Source organism: Pristiophorus japonicus, chromosome 22, assembly GCF_044704955.1.
Source record: "Pristiophorus japonicus isolate sPriJap1 chromosome 22, sPriJap1.hap1, whole genome shotgun sequence".
In the NCBI taxonomy this organism is placed as follows: domain Eukaryota; kingdom Metazoa; phylum Chordata; class Chondrichthyes; family Pristiophoridae; genus Pristiophorus; species Pristiophorus japonicus.
In genome coordinates, this window is record NC_091998.1 from 36,409,985 (window position 1) to 36,427,625 (window position 17,641).

Sequence of the window (17,641 nt, forward strand, 5' to 3'; positions counted from 1 at the left end):
TTATCGAAAGTCTTTTTACTCATTATGGACTGGCTTGCGCCCGTGTCCAGCTCCATGGACACCCAGAGTCCATTTAATTCAAACTTTAGCATTATCGGGGGACACTTTGTGATAAATGTGTGCACCCCATATACCTCTGCCTCCTTGGTCTGAAGCTCTGGTTCGTCATGATCCACTGTGGATCTGTCCTCCTCTGCTAAATGGTGCTTTGCAGAATTAGCAAAGTTTGCAGCTCGTCTGGAGGTGTCCCATTGTTCCACAGCCCTTGAAAATGTATTCTTTGAAGCGGCGTGAATGGAATCGATGATCACCCCCGCAGCGCCAACAAGGTGTTAATGGCCTTGTATTCAGCACACTTGATGGCGGACTCTCAGTCATCTGCGGACGTGCAGTTACAGGCGTGTAAGTCCTGCCATGTACATTTCAATTCGAAAACAACGTTACTTTGTTCGCAGTATTTGCAGCAGCACTAGTGTGCTGGGAAATTTGTTTGGTATTGTCACCGGTGGAGATAAACGCCTGGGCTATCGGTATGGCTTTACTCAAGGTTGGGGTCTCTACAGTCAAAAGTTTGCGAAGTATTATTTCATGGCCAATGCCAAGTGCAAAGAAGTCCCTGAGCATATGCTCCAAGTGTCCTGCAAATTTGCAATGTCCTGCAAGGTGCCTTAGCTCAGCGACGTAACTCGCCTCTTCCTGGCCTTCAGACCTCTTGTACGTGTAGAACCGATACCTCGCCATCAGAACACTTTCCTTCGGGATTAGATGCTCCCAACCAGTGTGCACAACTCATCGTATGACTTGTCTGTGGGTTTTGCTGGAGCGAGCAGGTTTTTCATGAGGCCATACTTTGGAGCCCTGCAAACGGTGAGGAGGATCGCCCTTCGTTTGGCAGCGTTCCCTTCTCCTTCCAGCTCGTTGGCCACGAAGTATTGGTCAAGTCGCTCCACAAAGGTTTCCCAATCATCTCCCTCCGAAAATTTCTCCAGAATGCCCACAGTTCTCTGCATTGTTGCATTGGGGTTCGTCATCTGTATCTCGTCGCCAGTTGTTATGTCTTGAATAAAGAGTCAGACTAGATACTGCAAGCTCAAAGTAAGTGTGACCGTAGTCCTTTATTACAGATCTCAGAGTGCCTCTCCAGCCTGTGAGGAAATTAAGGCAATAGTTCGGAAGGACATTAGCTTGGATGATGTGGAATCTGTATGGGTAGAGCTGCAGAATACCAAAGAGCAAAAAACGTTAGTGGGAGTTGTGTACAGACCTCCAAACAGTAGTAGTGATGTTGGGGAGGGCATCAAACATGAAATTAGGGGTGCGTGCAATAAAGGTGCAGCAGTTATAATGGGTGACTTTAATATGCACATAGATTGGATTAACCAAACTGGAAGCAATACGGTGGAGGAGGATTTCCTGGAGTGCATAAGGGATGGTTTTTTACACCAATATGTCGAGGAACCAACTAGGGGGGAGGCCATCTTAGACTGGGTGTTGTGTAATGAGAGAGGATTAATTAGCAATCTCGTTGTGCGAGACCCCTTGGGGAAGAGTGACCATAATATGGTGGAATTCTGCATTAGGATGGAGAATGAAACAGTTAATTCAGAGACCATGGTCCAGAACTTAAAGAAGGGTAACTTTGAAGGTATGAGGCGTGAATTGGCTAGGATAGATTGGTGAATGATACTGAAGGGGTTGACTGTGGATGGGCAATAGCAGACATTAAGAGACCGCATGGATGAACTACAACAATTGTTCATTCCTGTCTGGCGTAAAAATAAAAAAGGGAAGGTGGCTCAACCGTGGCTATCAAGGAAAATCAGGGATAGTATTAAAGCCAAGGAAGTGGCATACAAATTGGCCAGAAATAGCAGCGAACCCGGGGACTGGAAGAAATTTAGAACTCAGCAGAGGAGGACAAAGGGTTTGATTAGGGCAGGGAAAATGGAGTACGAGAAGAAGCTTGCAGGGAACATTAAGACGGATTGCAAAAGTTTCTATAGATATGTAAAGAGAAAAAGGTTAGTAAAGACAAACGTAGGTCCCCTGCAGTCAGAATCAGGGGAAGTCATAACGGGGAACAAAGAAATGGCGGACCAATTGAACAAGTACTTTGGTTCGGTATTCACTGAGGAGGACACAAACAACCTTCCGGATATAAAAGGGGTCGGAGGGTCTAGTAAGGAGGAGGAACTGAGGGAAATCCTTATTAGTCGGGAAATTGTGTTGGGGAAATTGATGGGATTGAAGGCCGATAAATCCCCAGAGCCTGATGGACTGCATCCCAGAGTACTTAAGGAGGTGGCCTTGGAAATAGTGGATGCATTGACAGTCATTTTCCAACATTCCATTGACTCTGGATCAGTTCCTATGGAGTGGAGGGTAGCCAATGTAACCCCACTTTTTAAAAAAGGAGGGAGAGAGATAACAGGGAATTATAGACCGGTCAGCCTGACATCGGTAGTGGGTAAAATGATGGAATCAATTATTAAGGATGTCATAGCAGTGCATTTGGAAAGAGGTGATATGATAGGTCCAAGTCAGCATGGATTTGTGAAAGGGAAATCATGCTTGACAAATCTTCTGGAATTTTTTGAGGATGTTTCCAGTAGAGTGGACAAGGGAGAACCAGTTATTGTGGTATATTTGGACTTTCAGAAGGCTTTCGACAAGGTCCCACACAAGAGATTAATGTGCAAAGTTAAAGCACATGGGATTGGGGGTAGTGTGCTGACATGGATTGAGAACTGGTTGTCAGACAGGAAGCAAAGAGTAGGAGTAAATGGGGACTTTTCAGAATGGCAGGCAGTAACTAGTGGGGTACCGCAAGGTTCTGTGCTGGGGCCCCAGCTGTTTACACTGTATATTAATGATTTAGACGAGGGGATTAAATGTAGTATCTCCAAATTTGCGGATGACACTAAGTTGGGTGGCAGTGTGAGCTGCGAGGAGGATGCTATGAGGCTGCAGAGCGACTTGGATAGGTTAGGTGAGTGGGCAAATGCATGGCAGATGAAGTATAATGTGGATAAATGTGAGGTTATCCACTTTGGTGGTAAAAACAGAGAGACAGACTATTATCTGAATGGTGACAGATTAGGAAAAGGGGAGGTGCAACGAGACCTGGGTGTCATGGTACATCAGTCATTGAAGGTTGGCATGCAGGTACAGCAGACGGTTAAGAAAGCAAATGGCATGTTGGCCTTCATAGCGAGGGGATTTGAGTACAGGGGCAGGGAGGTGTTGCTACAGTTGTACAGGGCCTTGGTGAGGCCATACCTGGAGTATTGTGTACAGTTTTGGTCTCCTAACCTGAGGAAGGACATTCTTGCTATTGAGGGAGTGCAGCGAAGGTTCACCAGACTGATTCCCGGGATGGCGGGACTGACCTATCAAGAAAGACTGGATCAACTGGGCTTGTATTCACTGGAGTTCAGAAGAATGAGAGGGGACCTCATAGAAACATTTAAAATTCTGACGGGGTTAGACAGGTTAGATGCAGGAAGAATGTTCCCAATGTTGGGGAAGTCCAGAACCAGGGGACACAGTCTAAGGATAAGGGGTAAGCCATTTAGGACCGAGATGAGGAGGAATTTCTTCACCCAGAGAGTGGTGAACCTGTGGAATTCTCTACCACAGAAAGTTGTTGAGGCCAATTCACTAAATATATTCAAAAAGGAGTTAGATGGAGTCCTTACTACTAGGGGGATCAAGGGGTATGGTGAGAAAGCAAGAATGGGGTACTGAGGTTGCATGTTCAGCCATGAACTCATTGAATGGCGGTGCAGGCTAGAAGGGCCGAATGCCTACTCCTGCACCTATTTTCTATGTTTCTATGTGAGGCCTCCTTACATACAAGTGCTCCCAAGGGATTGTGGAATCCCTTGGAACTCCAGGGGATAAGTCCTCTGGTGGTTAGACATGGTAATTACAGGTTTATATACATAACAAAGACTGTGAGGCCCAGGCTGACCCTGTTAACGCCAAGCTGTGCACATACACCAAAGAACTGATAAAGGTGCACAAATTAACGTGTCATATAACAGTGTGGTTGATGAGTTACCCCTGTGGATTGTTCCAGGCAATGGCCCAACGCTGCTCGGCAGGAGCTGGTTGGAGAAAATCAGATGCGACTGGAACGACATAAAGGCGTTGTTGTTGGAGGAAGATACATGTGCCCAAGTATTGAGCAAGTTCCCCTCGCTGTTCGAACCGGGTATTGGCAACTTCACGGGAGCCAAGGTGCAGATCCACGTGGACTCATATGCAACCCCTTCCATCATAAAGCTCGGGCAGTTCCGTTTATGATGAGGGAGAAGGTCAAAATTGAACTGGACAGACTCCAGCATGAAGGGATCATATCACCGGTTGAATTTAATGAATGGGCCAGCCCCATTGTTCCTGTGCTCAAAAGTGATGGCACAGTCAGAATCTGTGGAGACTACAAGGCTACGATCAACAGGGTTTCAAAACAAGATCAGTACCCGTTACCGAAGGCTGATGACTTGTTTGCGATGCTAGCCGAAGGGACGTTGTTCACAAAACTGGAATTGACATCGGCCTATATGACGCAAAGTGTTGGTCGAGACGTCGAAAAGACTTACGTGCATTAACACGCACAAAGGACTGTTTATTTACCACAGGTGCCTGTTTGGAATTAGCTTGGCTGCAGCAATATTCCAAAGGAATATGGAAAGTCTACTGAAGTCCGTTCCCAGAACCGTCGTGTTCCAAGGTGAAATCCTGATCATCGGTCGTGACTCCAAGGAACATCTGAACAACCTGGAAGAGGTTCTACTGTGTTTGGACAGAGTGGGACTCAGACTTAAATGCTCAAAGTGCGTCTTCATGGCACCAGAGGTCGAATTCCTCGGGAGGAAAATCACCGCTGATGGCGTCAGACCTACTGACGTGAAAACCAAAGCCATCAAGAATGCACCCAAGCCGCAGGACATGATGAAGCTGTGTTTGTTCCTGGGTCTACTCAACTATCTTGGTAACTTCCTACCTAAATTGAGCACCTTACTTGAACCACTGCATATGCTATTGAGTAAAGGCAACAACTGGGTTTGGGGTGCATTGCAAGACAGAGCTTTAGAGAAAGCCACCAATCTGCTTTGCTCGAACAAGCTGCTGGTACATTATGACCCATGTAAATGTTTCGTTCTGGCCTATGATGCATCGTCATATGGAATTAGTTGCGTGTTACAACAAGCCAATGAGTCGGGGAAACTTCAATCTGTCGCGTATGCATTCAAAAGTTTGTCTAAAGCAGAAAGAGCCTACAGTATATCATAGAAAAATAAGCTTTAGCGTGTGTGTATGGTGTTAAAAAGATACATAAATACCTGTTCGGTCTGAGGTTCGAATTAGAGACCGATCACAAGCTGCTCATTTCGTTGTTTTCCGAGAGCAAAGGTATCAATACCACCACTTCATCCTGCATCCAAAGGTGGGCGCTGACATTATCTGCCTATGATTATGTCATTCACCACAGACCTGGCACAGAGAATTGTGCTGATGCCTTGAGCCAGTTGCCATTGCCCACACCGGAGGTGGAAACGCCACAACCGGCAGATGTAATGTTAATCATGGATGCTTTTGAGAGTGAAGGTATCCCTGTCACGGCTCAACAAGTTAAGAACTGGACCAGTCAGGACCCAGTATTATCGGTGGTAAATGGTTGCATCCTCAAAAGGGATTGGTCTGCCATACCTAAGCAAATGTGTGAGGAGGCCAAACCATACATTCGTTGCTAGGATGAACAGTGTCGTCAAACAAATTGCATATTGTGGGGCAATCAAGTTGTAATGCCTAAGGGAGAGAGAAGTTTGTGCGTGAGTTACACAGCACACATCCTGGTATAGTGATGATGAAGGCTATCGCCAGGTTCCACGTATGGTGGCCAGAAATTGATTCTGAGCTGGAAGCATGCGTGCATCAGTGCAACACCTGCATGCAGCTCAGCAAAGCACTAGCGGAATCACCGCTGAGTCTGTGGTCATGGCCATCCAAACATTGGTCCAGGATCCATGTAGATTTTGCAGGTTCCTTCCTGGGCAAGATGTTTTTAGTGGTGGTGGATGCTTATTCGAGGTGGATAGAATGCATAATCATGTCATCCAGTACATCCATGGCAACCATAGAGAATCCCAATGTCATGTTCATGACACATGGTCTGCCTAACATAGTGGTGAGCGACAATGGGTCGTGCTTCACCAGTCAGGAATTTCAGGAGTTTGTACTGCATAAAATATGTAAGGTCAGCACCGTTCAAGCCTGCGTCCAACGGGCAAGCAGAACATGCAGTACAAATTATCAAGCAAAGCATGAGGAGAGTAATCCAAAGGTCACTGCAGACTCGCTTGTCTTGCATACTGCTGAGTTACAGGACAAGACCCCACACACTCACAGGGGTCTCACCTGCTGAACTCATGATGAAAAGAGGTCTTAAGACCAAGTTATCTCTTGTACACCCAGATTTAAGTAATCATGTTGAATACAGAAGACAGAGTCAACAAGGGTACCACGATCGCGCAACTGTGTCAGGTGAGATCTCTGTTAATGATCCTGTATATGTGTTGAATTATGTTCAGGGCCCCAAATGGATCGCTGGTACGGTCATGGCCAAGGAAGTCAACAGAGTATATGTTGTTAAGCTCAAGAATGGACAAACTTGCAGGAAACACATGGATCAAACAAAGCTGAGGCACACAGATGAGCCAGAGCAGTCAGACAAAGAAACCGTCGACGACCAACCAACCTACCAGCAGCCTTCAGTGGACTCAAGGGTCATCAGTGAACCCGGGATTTCCATCATGGACTTGTTCAATAAAAATGGACTTTCAATTCCTGACATGGTCACTGCCACCCCCAACAAGTCAGCTGTCCAGCCACCAGCCACAACAGACTCTGCACATTCACCCAAGGCCGGAATCGAACTGAGACGGTCAACCCGAGAGCGTAAAGCACCGGACCGTCTCAACCTGTAAAGACTGTGATAAGATCTCAGAGGAAGGTATTGTCATGTATATACATGCTGTTTGTAGCCACTGGATGGTGTCATTGTTGGAGGCCACTGAGCAGCACGCACATGGTACTGCTCTGGTATAAAAGGCCAGCCATTTTGTGAGTCAGGCACTTTGAGCCTGAATAAAGCAGAAGCAAGGTTGTACCTTGCTTAGTTAAACAGTACTCAGTTTGAACCTTTATTGCAGACATAACACTGTTGAACTTGTATCTCAGACAGAATGTTCTTGTGCGGTGGGCAGCATTGAGACAACTGCTTCAGCACCACACCATCCTGTTCCCGTCTCCAGCTTCGCCCAGTCCAGCCCCGTGGAGTAGACTATCTTCCCCGATCACTGTGAGCAGTGTCGCTGCTGGCACTCGTTCCATGTCCTGCTCCAGCTCCATCACAAGGGAATCGTTTCCCTGCGCTCACTCCATTCGTGTCCACTTTTCCATTGCTCCATGTCGGTGTTTCTGCTCCACACCCCTCTTCATCCAACCCTATCAGCATATCCTCTATTCCGTTCTCCCTCCTGTGTTTATCCAGCTTCCCCTCAAATGCATCTCAACCACTTCCTGTGGTAGCAAGTTCCACGCTCTAACTAGTCCCTGTGGTGACAAGTTCCATGATCTAACCACTCCCTGTGGTAACAAGTTCCACGTTCCAACCACTCACTGGGATAGAGATGTTTCTCCTGAATTCCCTATTGGATTTATCAGTGACTATGTTATATTCAAATTCTGGTCTCACCCGTAAGTGGAGACATTCTCCACATCTACTCTATCTTTAACGCCCTCTATCGGGTCACCCCTCTGCCTTCTTGTTCTAAAGAGCCCCAACCTGTTCAATCTTTTATGATAAGTATAACCTCTCAGTTCTGGTATCATCCCAGTTTTGCACCTTCTCCAGTGCCTCTCTATTCTTTTTAGATGATGGAGACCAGAACTGTGCGCAGTGCTCCAAGTGTGGTCGAATCAAGGTTCCATACTCTGCTTTTGAATTCTAACCAGCTAGAAATAAACCCGTGTTTTTTATGACCTGGTTACCTGATTAATTGCTACTTTTACGATGTGTGTATGTCCCCTGCATCCCTCTGCTCCTCCACCCCATTTACACTCTTACTGTCCAAGCACTACGTGGCCTCCTCATTCTTCCACCATGCACTTCTCTAAATGGAAGTTTATTTATAATTACACGCCCATTCTTCAAATTTATTAATGTCTTCAGTATTTTGTCGCAATCTTCCTCTGTATTAACTGTACCAACAATAATTTGTATTTATATAACCCCCTTATTGTAGTAAAACATTCCAAGAGGCTTCACAGGAGTGTTATAAGACAAAAATTATGACACCGAGCCACATACTGGCTGCTGCTGCTTGTCAAAGTGGCAGGTTTTAAGGAGCATCTTAGAACATAAGAACATAAGAAATAGGAGCAGGAGTAGGCCATATGGTCCCTTGAGCCTGCTCCGCCATTCAATGCAATCATGGCTGATCTGATCATGGACTCAGCTCCACTTCCCTGCCCGCTCCCCATAACCCCTTATCGTTTAAGAAACTGTCTATCTCTGTCTTCAATTTATTCAATGTCCCAGCTTCCACAGCTCTCTGAGGCAGCGAATTCCACAGATTTGCAACCCTCAGAGAAGAAATTCCTCATCTCAGTTTTAAATGGGTGGCCCCTTATTCTAAGATTATGCCCTCTAGGTCTCGTCTTCCCCCATCAGTGGAAACATCCTCTCTGTATCCACCTTGTCCAGCCCCTTCATAATCGTATACAGTTCGATAAGATCACCTCTCATTCTTCTGAATTCCAATGTGTATAGGCCCAACCTACTCAACCTATCCTCATAAGTCAACCCCCTCATCTCCGGAATCAACCTAGTGAACCTTCTCTGAACAGCCTCCAATGCAAGTATATCCTTCCTTAAATACGGAGACCAAACTGTACGCAGTACTCCAGGTGTGACCTCGCCAATACCCTGTACAGTTGTAGCAGGACTTCTCTGCTTTTATACTCTATCCCCATTGCAATAAAGGCCAACATTCCATTGGCCTTCCTGATCACTTCCTGTACCTGCATACTCACTTTTTGTGTTTCATGCACAAGGACCCCCGGGTCCCTCTGTACTGCAACACTTTGCAATTTTCTCCATTTAAATTATAATTTGCTTTTCTATTATTTCTGCTAAAGTGGATAACCTCACATTTTCCCACATTATACTCCATCTGCCAAACTTAGCCTGTCCCTTTGCAGATTTTTTGTGTCCTCCTCACAATTTGCTTTTCCACCCATCTTTATATCATCAGCAAACTTGGCTACATTACACTCGGTTCCTTCATCCAAGTCATTAATATAGATTGTAAATAGTGGAGGACCCAGCACCGATCCCTGCGGCACCCCACTAGTCACTGTTTGCCAACCAAAAAATGACCCATTTATCCCGACTCTCTGTTTTCTGTTAGTTAGCCAATCCTCTATCCATGCTAATATATTATCCCTAACCCCATGAGCTTTTATCTTGTGCAGTAACCTTTTATGTGGCACCTTATCGAATGCCTTCTGGAAATCCAAATACATCACATCCACTGGTTCCCCCTTATCCACCCTGCTCGTTACATCCTCAAAGAACTCCAGCTTGTCAAACATGATTTCCCTTTCATAAAACCATGCTGGCTCTGCCTGGCTGAATTATGCTTTTCCAAATGTCCCGCTACTGCTTCCTTATTAATGGACTCCAGTATTTTCCCCAACGACAGATGTTAGGGTAACTTGTCTATAGTTTCCTGCTTTTTGTCTGCCTCCTTTCTTGAATAGGGGTGTTACATTTGTGGTTTTCCAATCTGTTGGGACCTCCCCAGTATCCAGGGAATTTTGGTAAATTATAACCAATGCATCCATTATCTCTGCAGCCACTTCTCTTCAGACCCTAGGATGTAAGGCATCAGGTCCAGGGGACTTGTCCGCCTTTAGCCCCATTATTTTACCGAGTATTACTTCATTAGTGATAGTGATTGTGTTAAGTTCCTCCCTCCCTATAGCCCCTTGATCATCCACTATTGGGATGTTTTTCTTGTCTTCTACCGTGAAGACCAATACAAAATTGTGTTACCTCTAGACTTTACTATTCGAACACACTCCTGACTGGCCTCCCACATTCTACCCTACGCAAACTAGAGGTGATCCAAAACACGGCTGCCCCGTGTCCTAACTCTCACCAAGTCCCACTCACCCATCACCCCCTGTGCTCGCTGACCTGCATTGGCTCCCAGTTAAGCAACGCCTCGATTTCAAAATTCTCATCCTTGTTTTCTTATCCCTCTATGGCCTCGTCCCTCCCTATCTCTGTAATCTCCTCCAGCCCCTCCGCGCCCCCCCCACCCCGGCGAGATGTCTGCCCTCCTCTAATTCTGCCGCCTTGAGCGCTCAACCATCGGTGGCCGTGCCTTCTATTGCCTGGGCTTCAAGCTCTGGAACTCCCTCCCTAAACCTTGCTTTTCTCCTTCAAGACGCTCCTTAAAACTGATGCTGCGCAAATTTCTACTTATGCGGCTCGGTGTCAAATTTTTATCGCATAATAATATTCCTGTGAAACACCTTGGGACAGTTCACTACGTTAAAGGCACTATATAAATACAGGTTGTTGTTATCTGAGGAGTTGCGAACGGAACTGAACACTGCAATCATCAGCGAACATCCCCACTTCTGACCTGATGATGGAGGGAAGGTCATTGATGAAGCAGCTGAAGATGGTTGGGCCTAGGACACTGCCCTGCGGAACTCCTGCAGCGATGTCCTGGGGCTGTGATTATTGGCCTCCAACCACCACAAGCATCTTCCTTTGTGCTGGGTATAACTGCAGCCAGTGGAAAGCATTACCCAGATTCGGTCACCGGACCACAGCTGCCACTCTCCCCCAGGTACTGTGTGGACGGGAGCAGCCCCCACTCTCAGTCTCAGTGGGGAGAGGGTGTTACACGAGTTGGTAAATGTGTGAAAGGAGCAGAAACGATTGTCGATCACACACGAGGTTTACTGGGTTTGTATAGATCAAAGAAAAGCAGTAAAATATCCTCAAATCTCTCACCACAAATACAGAGGCAATATTTAAAAAATTATACAAACACAAAAATTAAAAGCATATTAAATTTTTAAAAAACAGAATACTCTAGTGGTTCTTAATGTTTTCGAATCGTGACCGAGAGTGTCACCCGTCACCATAAAATGAATAGATTTTATACAGAACAAAACTCTCGGCTTATCCGAGGTATGGCATGGGTCCAGGAGTTGGAGTACTGTTGGGGGGAGGGCCCCGGGCTACGGTTTGGGGGGGGGGGGGGCGCAGTGAGGGCCCGGGGTACAGTTGGCAGGGGGGGGAATGGAGGGTCCCGAGATGGAGGGGTGGGGGGGTGAGGGCCCCGGGGCACAGGGTTGGGGGGGTAGTGCTGGCTCCCGGTACAGGTTGGAGGAGAGTGCCATGACTTGCATCGGCTTAATTCTGGTTTTGTGGCTCACATACATTTCCATACATAACTTCTCCACACGCATAAATAAGTTTCCATACACATAAATACATTCCCGGAGGGGCTGGATTGCATCATCACCCCGGGGAAAGAAATCTAATTTAATTTGTTAAGTTTCCTTTTATGTTTTAAAAAAAAAAATTGGTTGTGCCCGTATACAGAGAGCACAGGCTGATCTTTAAGTCAGCAACAGCCAGCAAGAAGAGTCAGCCATGAACTGACGGAGGAGGCAGGCAGAAAAACTGGAGCAAGATGTATGAAACTAGGCCGAAGCCAGGGTGTAGAGTAACTAAAGTAAAAGCAGACGAGGTGAAATCGGCGGGCAGCTGCTGTGGGGCCGGGGTTTGACAGATAGCAGGAAGCAGGAGGCAGGAGGCAGGTTTGGAGTTCAGTCGTTGCGAGCAGAGAGTTTGGGAGCGTGGACGAGGCTCAGAAATCTGGGCCGGGCCGAGGGTCCCACACTCTGTTCCAACCCTCGGGAAACAGGGCGATGTGCGAGCTGCGATTCGGCAAATCTATTCATTGTGCTCACAATATCTCACTTGACCATATTAACATTTAAAAACTTAACATACAAAATTCGACTGGACTATAACAAAGGCCATAGAGAACTCAGAATGTCCCAACTCTCTGGGCCTGCTCCCCCAGGGTCTGTCCTGGGGGGTGGGTGTGACCTCCACCCCTCTCCCCTCCCCTAGGGTCAGTCCTGGGGGGGTGGGTGCGAGTGGCACATAAAACTCTTACCTCCGCTTACTGTTTTTGGGACGGGCCTGTTCCCAGCGGAGGGCCTCCGTCCTTTGGCCACGAGGGCCGGGCCTCTCGCCGCAGGCCACTCGCGGCCAACGGGCCGACCTGGACATGAGCTACTGCCCTCTGGGACTCCTCCATAACCAGCGGCTTCGAAAGAAATCCTCCTTCAAACAGCAACCCGTGCGGCTTCTGTGAGTGTCTCAGCCAGTGCCACGCACAGCCTGAGGCCTACACAGAACCTGGCCTGATTGAGCCCCAGTGTTGGGGGCAGTGGGAGAATCACTCGCCCCATTTGTCCGGCCCAGCACAGCTCGGTTACCAGTTGCTCGGGTAACAGGGCCTCCCACAGTAACAGCGGCCTGCCCAGCGAGAGAGGATGCCTGACCACATACTGAACCCCTGCACAGTGTGGCAGTAATTAAACCATTTATAAATGTTCAACATGGGACAACACCGGAATTATACAAACAGGCTCTTGTACAAACTTTTACCCACACAGGTGGGACGTGGAGTAAGGCACAATGGTGCTTGAACAGTAAATACACAAACACAGCCTGCACTACAAGCAGGTTACACCCGAACGGTAAAAAATACATAGCGACAGAGTGCAGGACAGAAAGTTCTGGAAATACGGTGAGATTTTCGTCTCTCTTTGGCACAAATATATATTTCTGTACAGTTTGTAATTTTGAACTTGAGATCGGCCAAGGTGCTCTTGGCAGTACACAGGCCTCAGTAACGCCAGCCAGCCTTTATAGCCTTGATGTCACTGATCAGCGATCGGGCAAGATAAATCGAGAACATCTGCAGGGAGAGAGAACCTCAGGTAACACACAACGGTGCGGGCAAGTATTAACGCAAATAATAATGGAGGATGGAATGCTAATGGACGGTGACCACACTTTCCTCGTCAGGTGTGACTGTACCCCAGTGAGAGTCAGTGTATGTGGGACCCGTACCCCAGTGAGAGTCAGTGTGTGTGGGACCCGTATCCCAGTGAGAGTCAGTGTGTGTGGGACTGTACCCCAGTGAGTCAGTGTGTATGGGACTGTACCCCAGTGAGTCAGTGTGTGTGGGACCCGTACCCCAGTGAGAGTCAGTGTGTGTGGGACTGTACCCCAGTGAGTCAGTGTGTGTGGGACCCGTATTCCAGTGAGAGTCAGTGTGTGTGGGACTGTACCTCAGTGAGAGTCAGTGTGTGTGTGGGACTATACCCTAGTGAGAGTCAGTGTGTGTGGGACTGTAGCCCAGTGAGAGTCAGTGTGTGTGGGACTGTACCCCAGTGAGAGTCAGTGCGTGTGGGACTGTACCCCAGTGAGAGTCAGTGCGTGTGGGACTGTACCCCAGTGAGAGTCAGTGTGTGTGGGACCCGTACCCCCGTGAGAGTCAGTGTGTGTGGAACCGTACCCCAGTGAGAGTCAGTGTGTTTGAAACTGTGTGAGCAGTGCTAAATTGAGGGTGATCCTGCAATGTGTTTCGGTAAATGTGCCGGACGGTGTGTGATATGTGCCGGGAGAAGGTTTGACTCTAACCTGCAGGAAGGCGATGACGAGGAACGTTCCGGCTACAAGGTAGATGTTCCTGGGCAGCCAGTCCTCAAACGCCTGGACACAGCCCTTGATGAAGATCTTCTGACTGTCCTCCAGCTGCTCCTGAAAGGGGAAGGGCTTTAGTGTAGATATCGATCGTATTCCCTCCTCACCTGCCCGAGCCCCTTCTCCCCCCCCCCCCCACCACCCCCGGAGCCCGGGCTCCTGATCCTGGTGAGGGGCTGGGCTCCGAAATCCCGGATCCGAGCAAGGTATCGAGAGCTGAGTGATCATCAAAATGATGAGCAGGTGGGAGGGGTGGGGGGGTGTTGGGTGAGGATGTGAGGGGTGGCGGATGTGGGGCAGACACTGGGACAGCCTCTGTGCAGGGATATCAGTGCTCAACGCCTGCTCCATTGGCCCCACGCGCCCCTCCATCCCACACAAGATGGAGACTGGCAGTGTGTGCCTTATTCAACAGCACCCCCGGGCCCCGGGCAATTTCCCAGACCCCGGGCCATCCCCCATATCCCGGCCCCCGGCCCATCCCCCGGACCCCGGCACCATCCCCCGGACCCCGGGACCATCCCCCGGGGAGCATCCCCCAGACCCCGGGACCATCCCCCAGCCCCAGGGACCATCCCCCATCCCCCAGCCCATCCCCCAGACCCCGGGACCATCCCCCAGACCATCCCCCAGACCCAGGGACCATCCCCCAGACCCAGGGACCATCCCCCAGACCCAGGGACCATCCCCAAGACCCATCCCCCGGGCCCTGGCCCATCCCCAGACCCTGGGACATGGTGGAGTCGGGTCCGGTTGCTCGGTGGGGGCAGGAGTGACACAATGCCAATGGAAGCAGGTGACGATGATCCCGAGACCCGGCACTGGGGAGGGCTGGAGAGGCAGCAGGAACGCACCTTACTCTTGGATCGGATGTCGTAGCCGCACTGCGTGTTCACAACGTTTTGCTGCAAAAGGAAAAGAGTTTTTCAACTTTTATCTGGAACCTGGTCAGTGTCAGCAATAGAGTGACCTCCCCCCACACACACACAGTGACCCCACACACACAGTGACCACACACATACAGTGACCCCACACACACACAGTGACCCCCCCCCCACCCCGCTACACATAGTGACTCCACACACACACAGTGACCCCACACACACACAGTGACCCCTCCTCCCCCCCCGCTACACATAGTGACTCCACACACACACAGTGACCCCACACACACAGTGACCACACACATACAGTGACCCCACACACACACAGTGACCCCCCCCCCACCCCGCTACACATAGTGACTCCACACACACACAGTGACCCCACACACACACACACAGAGTACATCAGCCATGCTCTTGGCCTCTACAAGTGAGTTTCCTCCATTGGTCCCTAATCGGCCCCACCCTTCCTTTGACTCATCTATTTATGGTATAAAAGAATGTTAGGTTCCCTTTTATGTTAGCGGCTAATCTATTCTCGCACTCTCTCTTCGCCCTTCCTATTCCATTTAACACCTCAATGCACTTTCTGTACTCAGCTTGGTTCTCTACTGCAGTAGGAACCGAACAATTGTCACAGCCTCCTTTTCCTGTTTAATTTTAATCTCTGTATCTGTAGTCATTCAGGGAGCTCTAGCTTTAGCTATCCTTCCTGTCCCGCTGTGTGGAACGTGTCTGCTCTGTACCCGAACCATCTCCTCCCAGGGCCTCCCACTGCTCACTGACCAACTTACCCGCACATCCCTTCCAACTCACTGAACTTAGCCCTCCTACAGATGAATATTTTTATGCTTAATTATACCTTGTGCTTCTCCAAAACAATTCTTTCCATGTGTGTCTCTCCCTCACTGTCTCTGCATCAACAATGGTTTCTCGATCACTTTGTCTGAGCAATGCTCCTCGTATCTCACTTAATTCCCTCGGTCTGATTTTTGAACGGATGACAGTGACCGGTGCACTGACGGTCCGGGACTGAAGGTTGCCGTTACTCACCGCGGGGTCGGGCAGACAGCAGGAGAATGGAACGCCACATCGCTCCCGGCTGGTGTTCTCCACCGAGCAGTTAAAATAAATGTTGTTGTTCCAGTCGTTAGGGTCGGCAGCTCCACAACACTGCATCTGGAAGGGAATGGACCCGGTCAGGGAGAGAGGGGGAGGGAGAGAGAGAGGGGGAGGGAGAGAGAGAGAGAAAGCGAGAGAGGGAGAGATGGAGAGTGAGAGTGGACAGAGAGCGAGAGCGAGAGGGAGAGAGAGAGAGAGAGAGAGACAGAAGGTGGACCCAGTCAGAGAGAGAACACAACAGCCCCCAGACAAGGCCAAATGGAGGCGGTTCAGGGCCACAGATACTCAAATAGCTTATGGCTAACTGCGACTCACTGAGATGTTACGGTCTCTAGGCACCCAGTGCACCTGCACCCGCACCCATCGCCGTCACTGTGTGAGACCCACCCGGCCGCAGTGCACCCATTGGTCATGGTGAGGGACCCCACCACCCCGTGCCTCCGTCACCCATTAGTCAGTGTCAGGGACCCCGGTCACCAAACTGTCCACAACCTGCGGCCAGGGAACCCAACAAGTAAAACCATTTGAAAGTGCAAGAGTCTGAGTGTCGCAGCACAACTGTCCGGCCCGTGTCCCCCGCTCCCCGGGCTCCGGCCCCTGTCCCCCGGGCTCCGGACCCTGTCCCCCGCTCCGGCCCCTGTCCCCCGCGCTCCGGCCCGCGCTGCCCCTGCTCCCCGGCCTGTGTCCCCCCGCTCCCCGGGCTCCGGCCCGCACTGCCCCCGCTCCCCGGGCTGCGGCCCGCGCCCTGGGGTCTGGCAGCAACATATTGCATCTCCTCCCCGCCAGCGAGTAGGGTGGGGGGCGGTGGGAAGGTGAAGACTACGTACGTATTTCTGGACTGCGTCGATGAGGTTCTGGAGATCGATGTCGTTGCGATACGCACCGATGTTCTCCTGGATGGAGTTCTGCACTTTCTGCTTCACCCAGTCCTGGAACACAAAGGCCAGGATTCCCGCAGCCAGCTCCACTGTGAAGATGGTTCCGATGATCAGAGAAAACTGCAAAAAACATGGCCCACAATGGGCCCCGGTTAGAAACAGTGTCAGTGACAGCCCCGAGGCAGATCCTGCACCACCTCAATCCTCGCCTCTCCCCATAATATCAACAGGACAGCAGGCACGGCACCCCTGAACCTCCCGCGTTTCCCCATAAACCCCCCGAGCTTCCTCACCACAGCCTCTCGGCACAAAGGCTCACAGACCAACTCCTTCCCAGTCAGGAGCTCAAAACTGGGAATCTTCCCGACTCCCTCAAGCCTCCCCTTCGTCCAATAATCGTCAGCCTGAAGCCAGGGGTCACTGAATCACTACATCCCAATCAACCTCGGCATCACGTCTACTCTTTCCATGATGGCCACCCATGTTTGCTCAACACCCGAGTTTCAGAAAATTTGCTGCTTGGCCTTCATTCATGGAAAAATTGTTCGGCTGTGATAAAATAAATCATTTCCCACTCCACTCCCACTCTGACCTTGCCGTCCTCGGCCTCCTACACTGTTCCAATGAAGCTTCATGTAAACTCGAGGAACAGCACCTCATCTTTCGTTTAGGTACTTCTGGTTTCATCATCGAGTTCAACAATTTCAGACCGTAACCTCTGCCCGTATGTTGCGGGAGAGGGGACGGGAGAGCAGGAGAGGGGGGGGAAAAGAGAGGGGGGGGGGAAAAGAGAGGGGGGGAAAAAGAGAGGGGGGGGGGAAAAGAGAGGGGGGGGGAAAAAGAGAGGGGGGGGGGAAAAGAGAGGGGGGGGGAAA

At 49.7% G+C, this 17,641-nt stretch overlaps 1 protein-coding gene across 2 annotated transcripts in view; it reads right to left on the reverse strand.

The window, feature by feature from the left end:
- Window positions 1-11,026: 11,026 nt before the first annotated feature.
- Window positions 11,027-17,641, reverse strand: part of LOC139234954 (tetraspanin-14-like) — a 46,529-nt gene continuing 39,914 nt past the window's right edge. The window contains exons 4-8 of one of the 2 annotated variants that reach the window (XM_070865939.1): window positions 16,716-16,886; window positions 15,820-15,945; window positions 14,737-14,787; window positions 13,820-13,933; window positions 11,027-13,091 (exon numbers count right to left, since the gene is read on the reverse strand). In XM_070865939.1, the coding sequence (XP_070722040.1) occupies window positions 13,020-13,091; window positions 13,820-13,933; window positions 14,737-14,787; window positions 15,820-15,945; window positions 16,716-16,886 (534 nt within the window). In that variant the 3' untranslated portion in view covers window positions 11,027-13,019. Of the gene's footprint in view, window positions 13,092-13,819; window positions 13,940-14,736; window positions 14,788-15,819; window positions 15,946-16,715; window positions 16,887-17,641 lie in introns of both variants that reach the window. The other variant, XM_070865938.1, reaches the window with a different exon arrangement.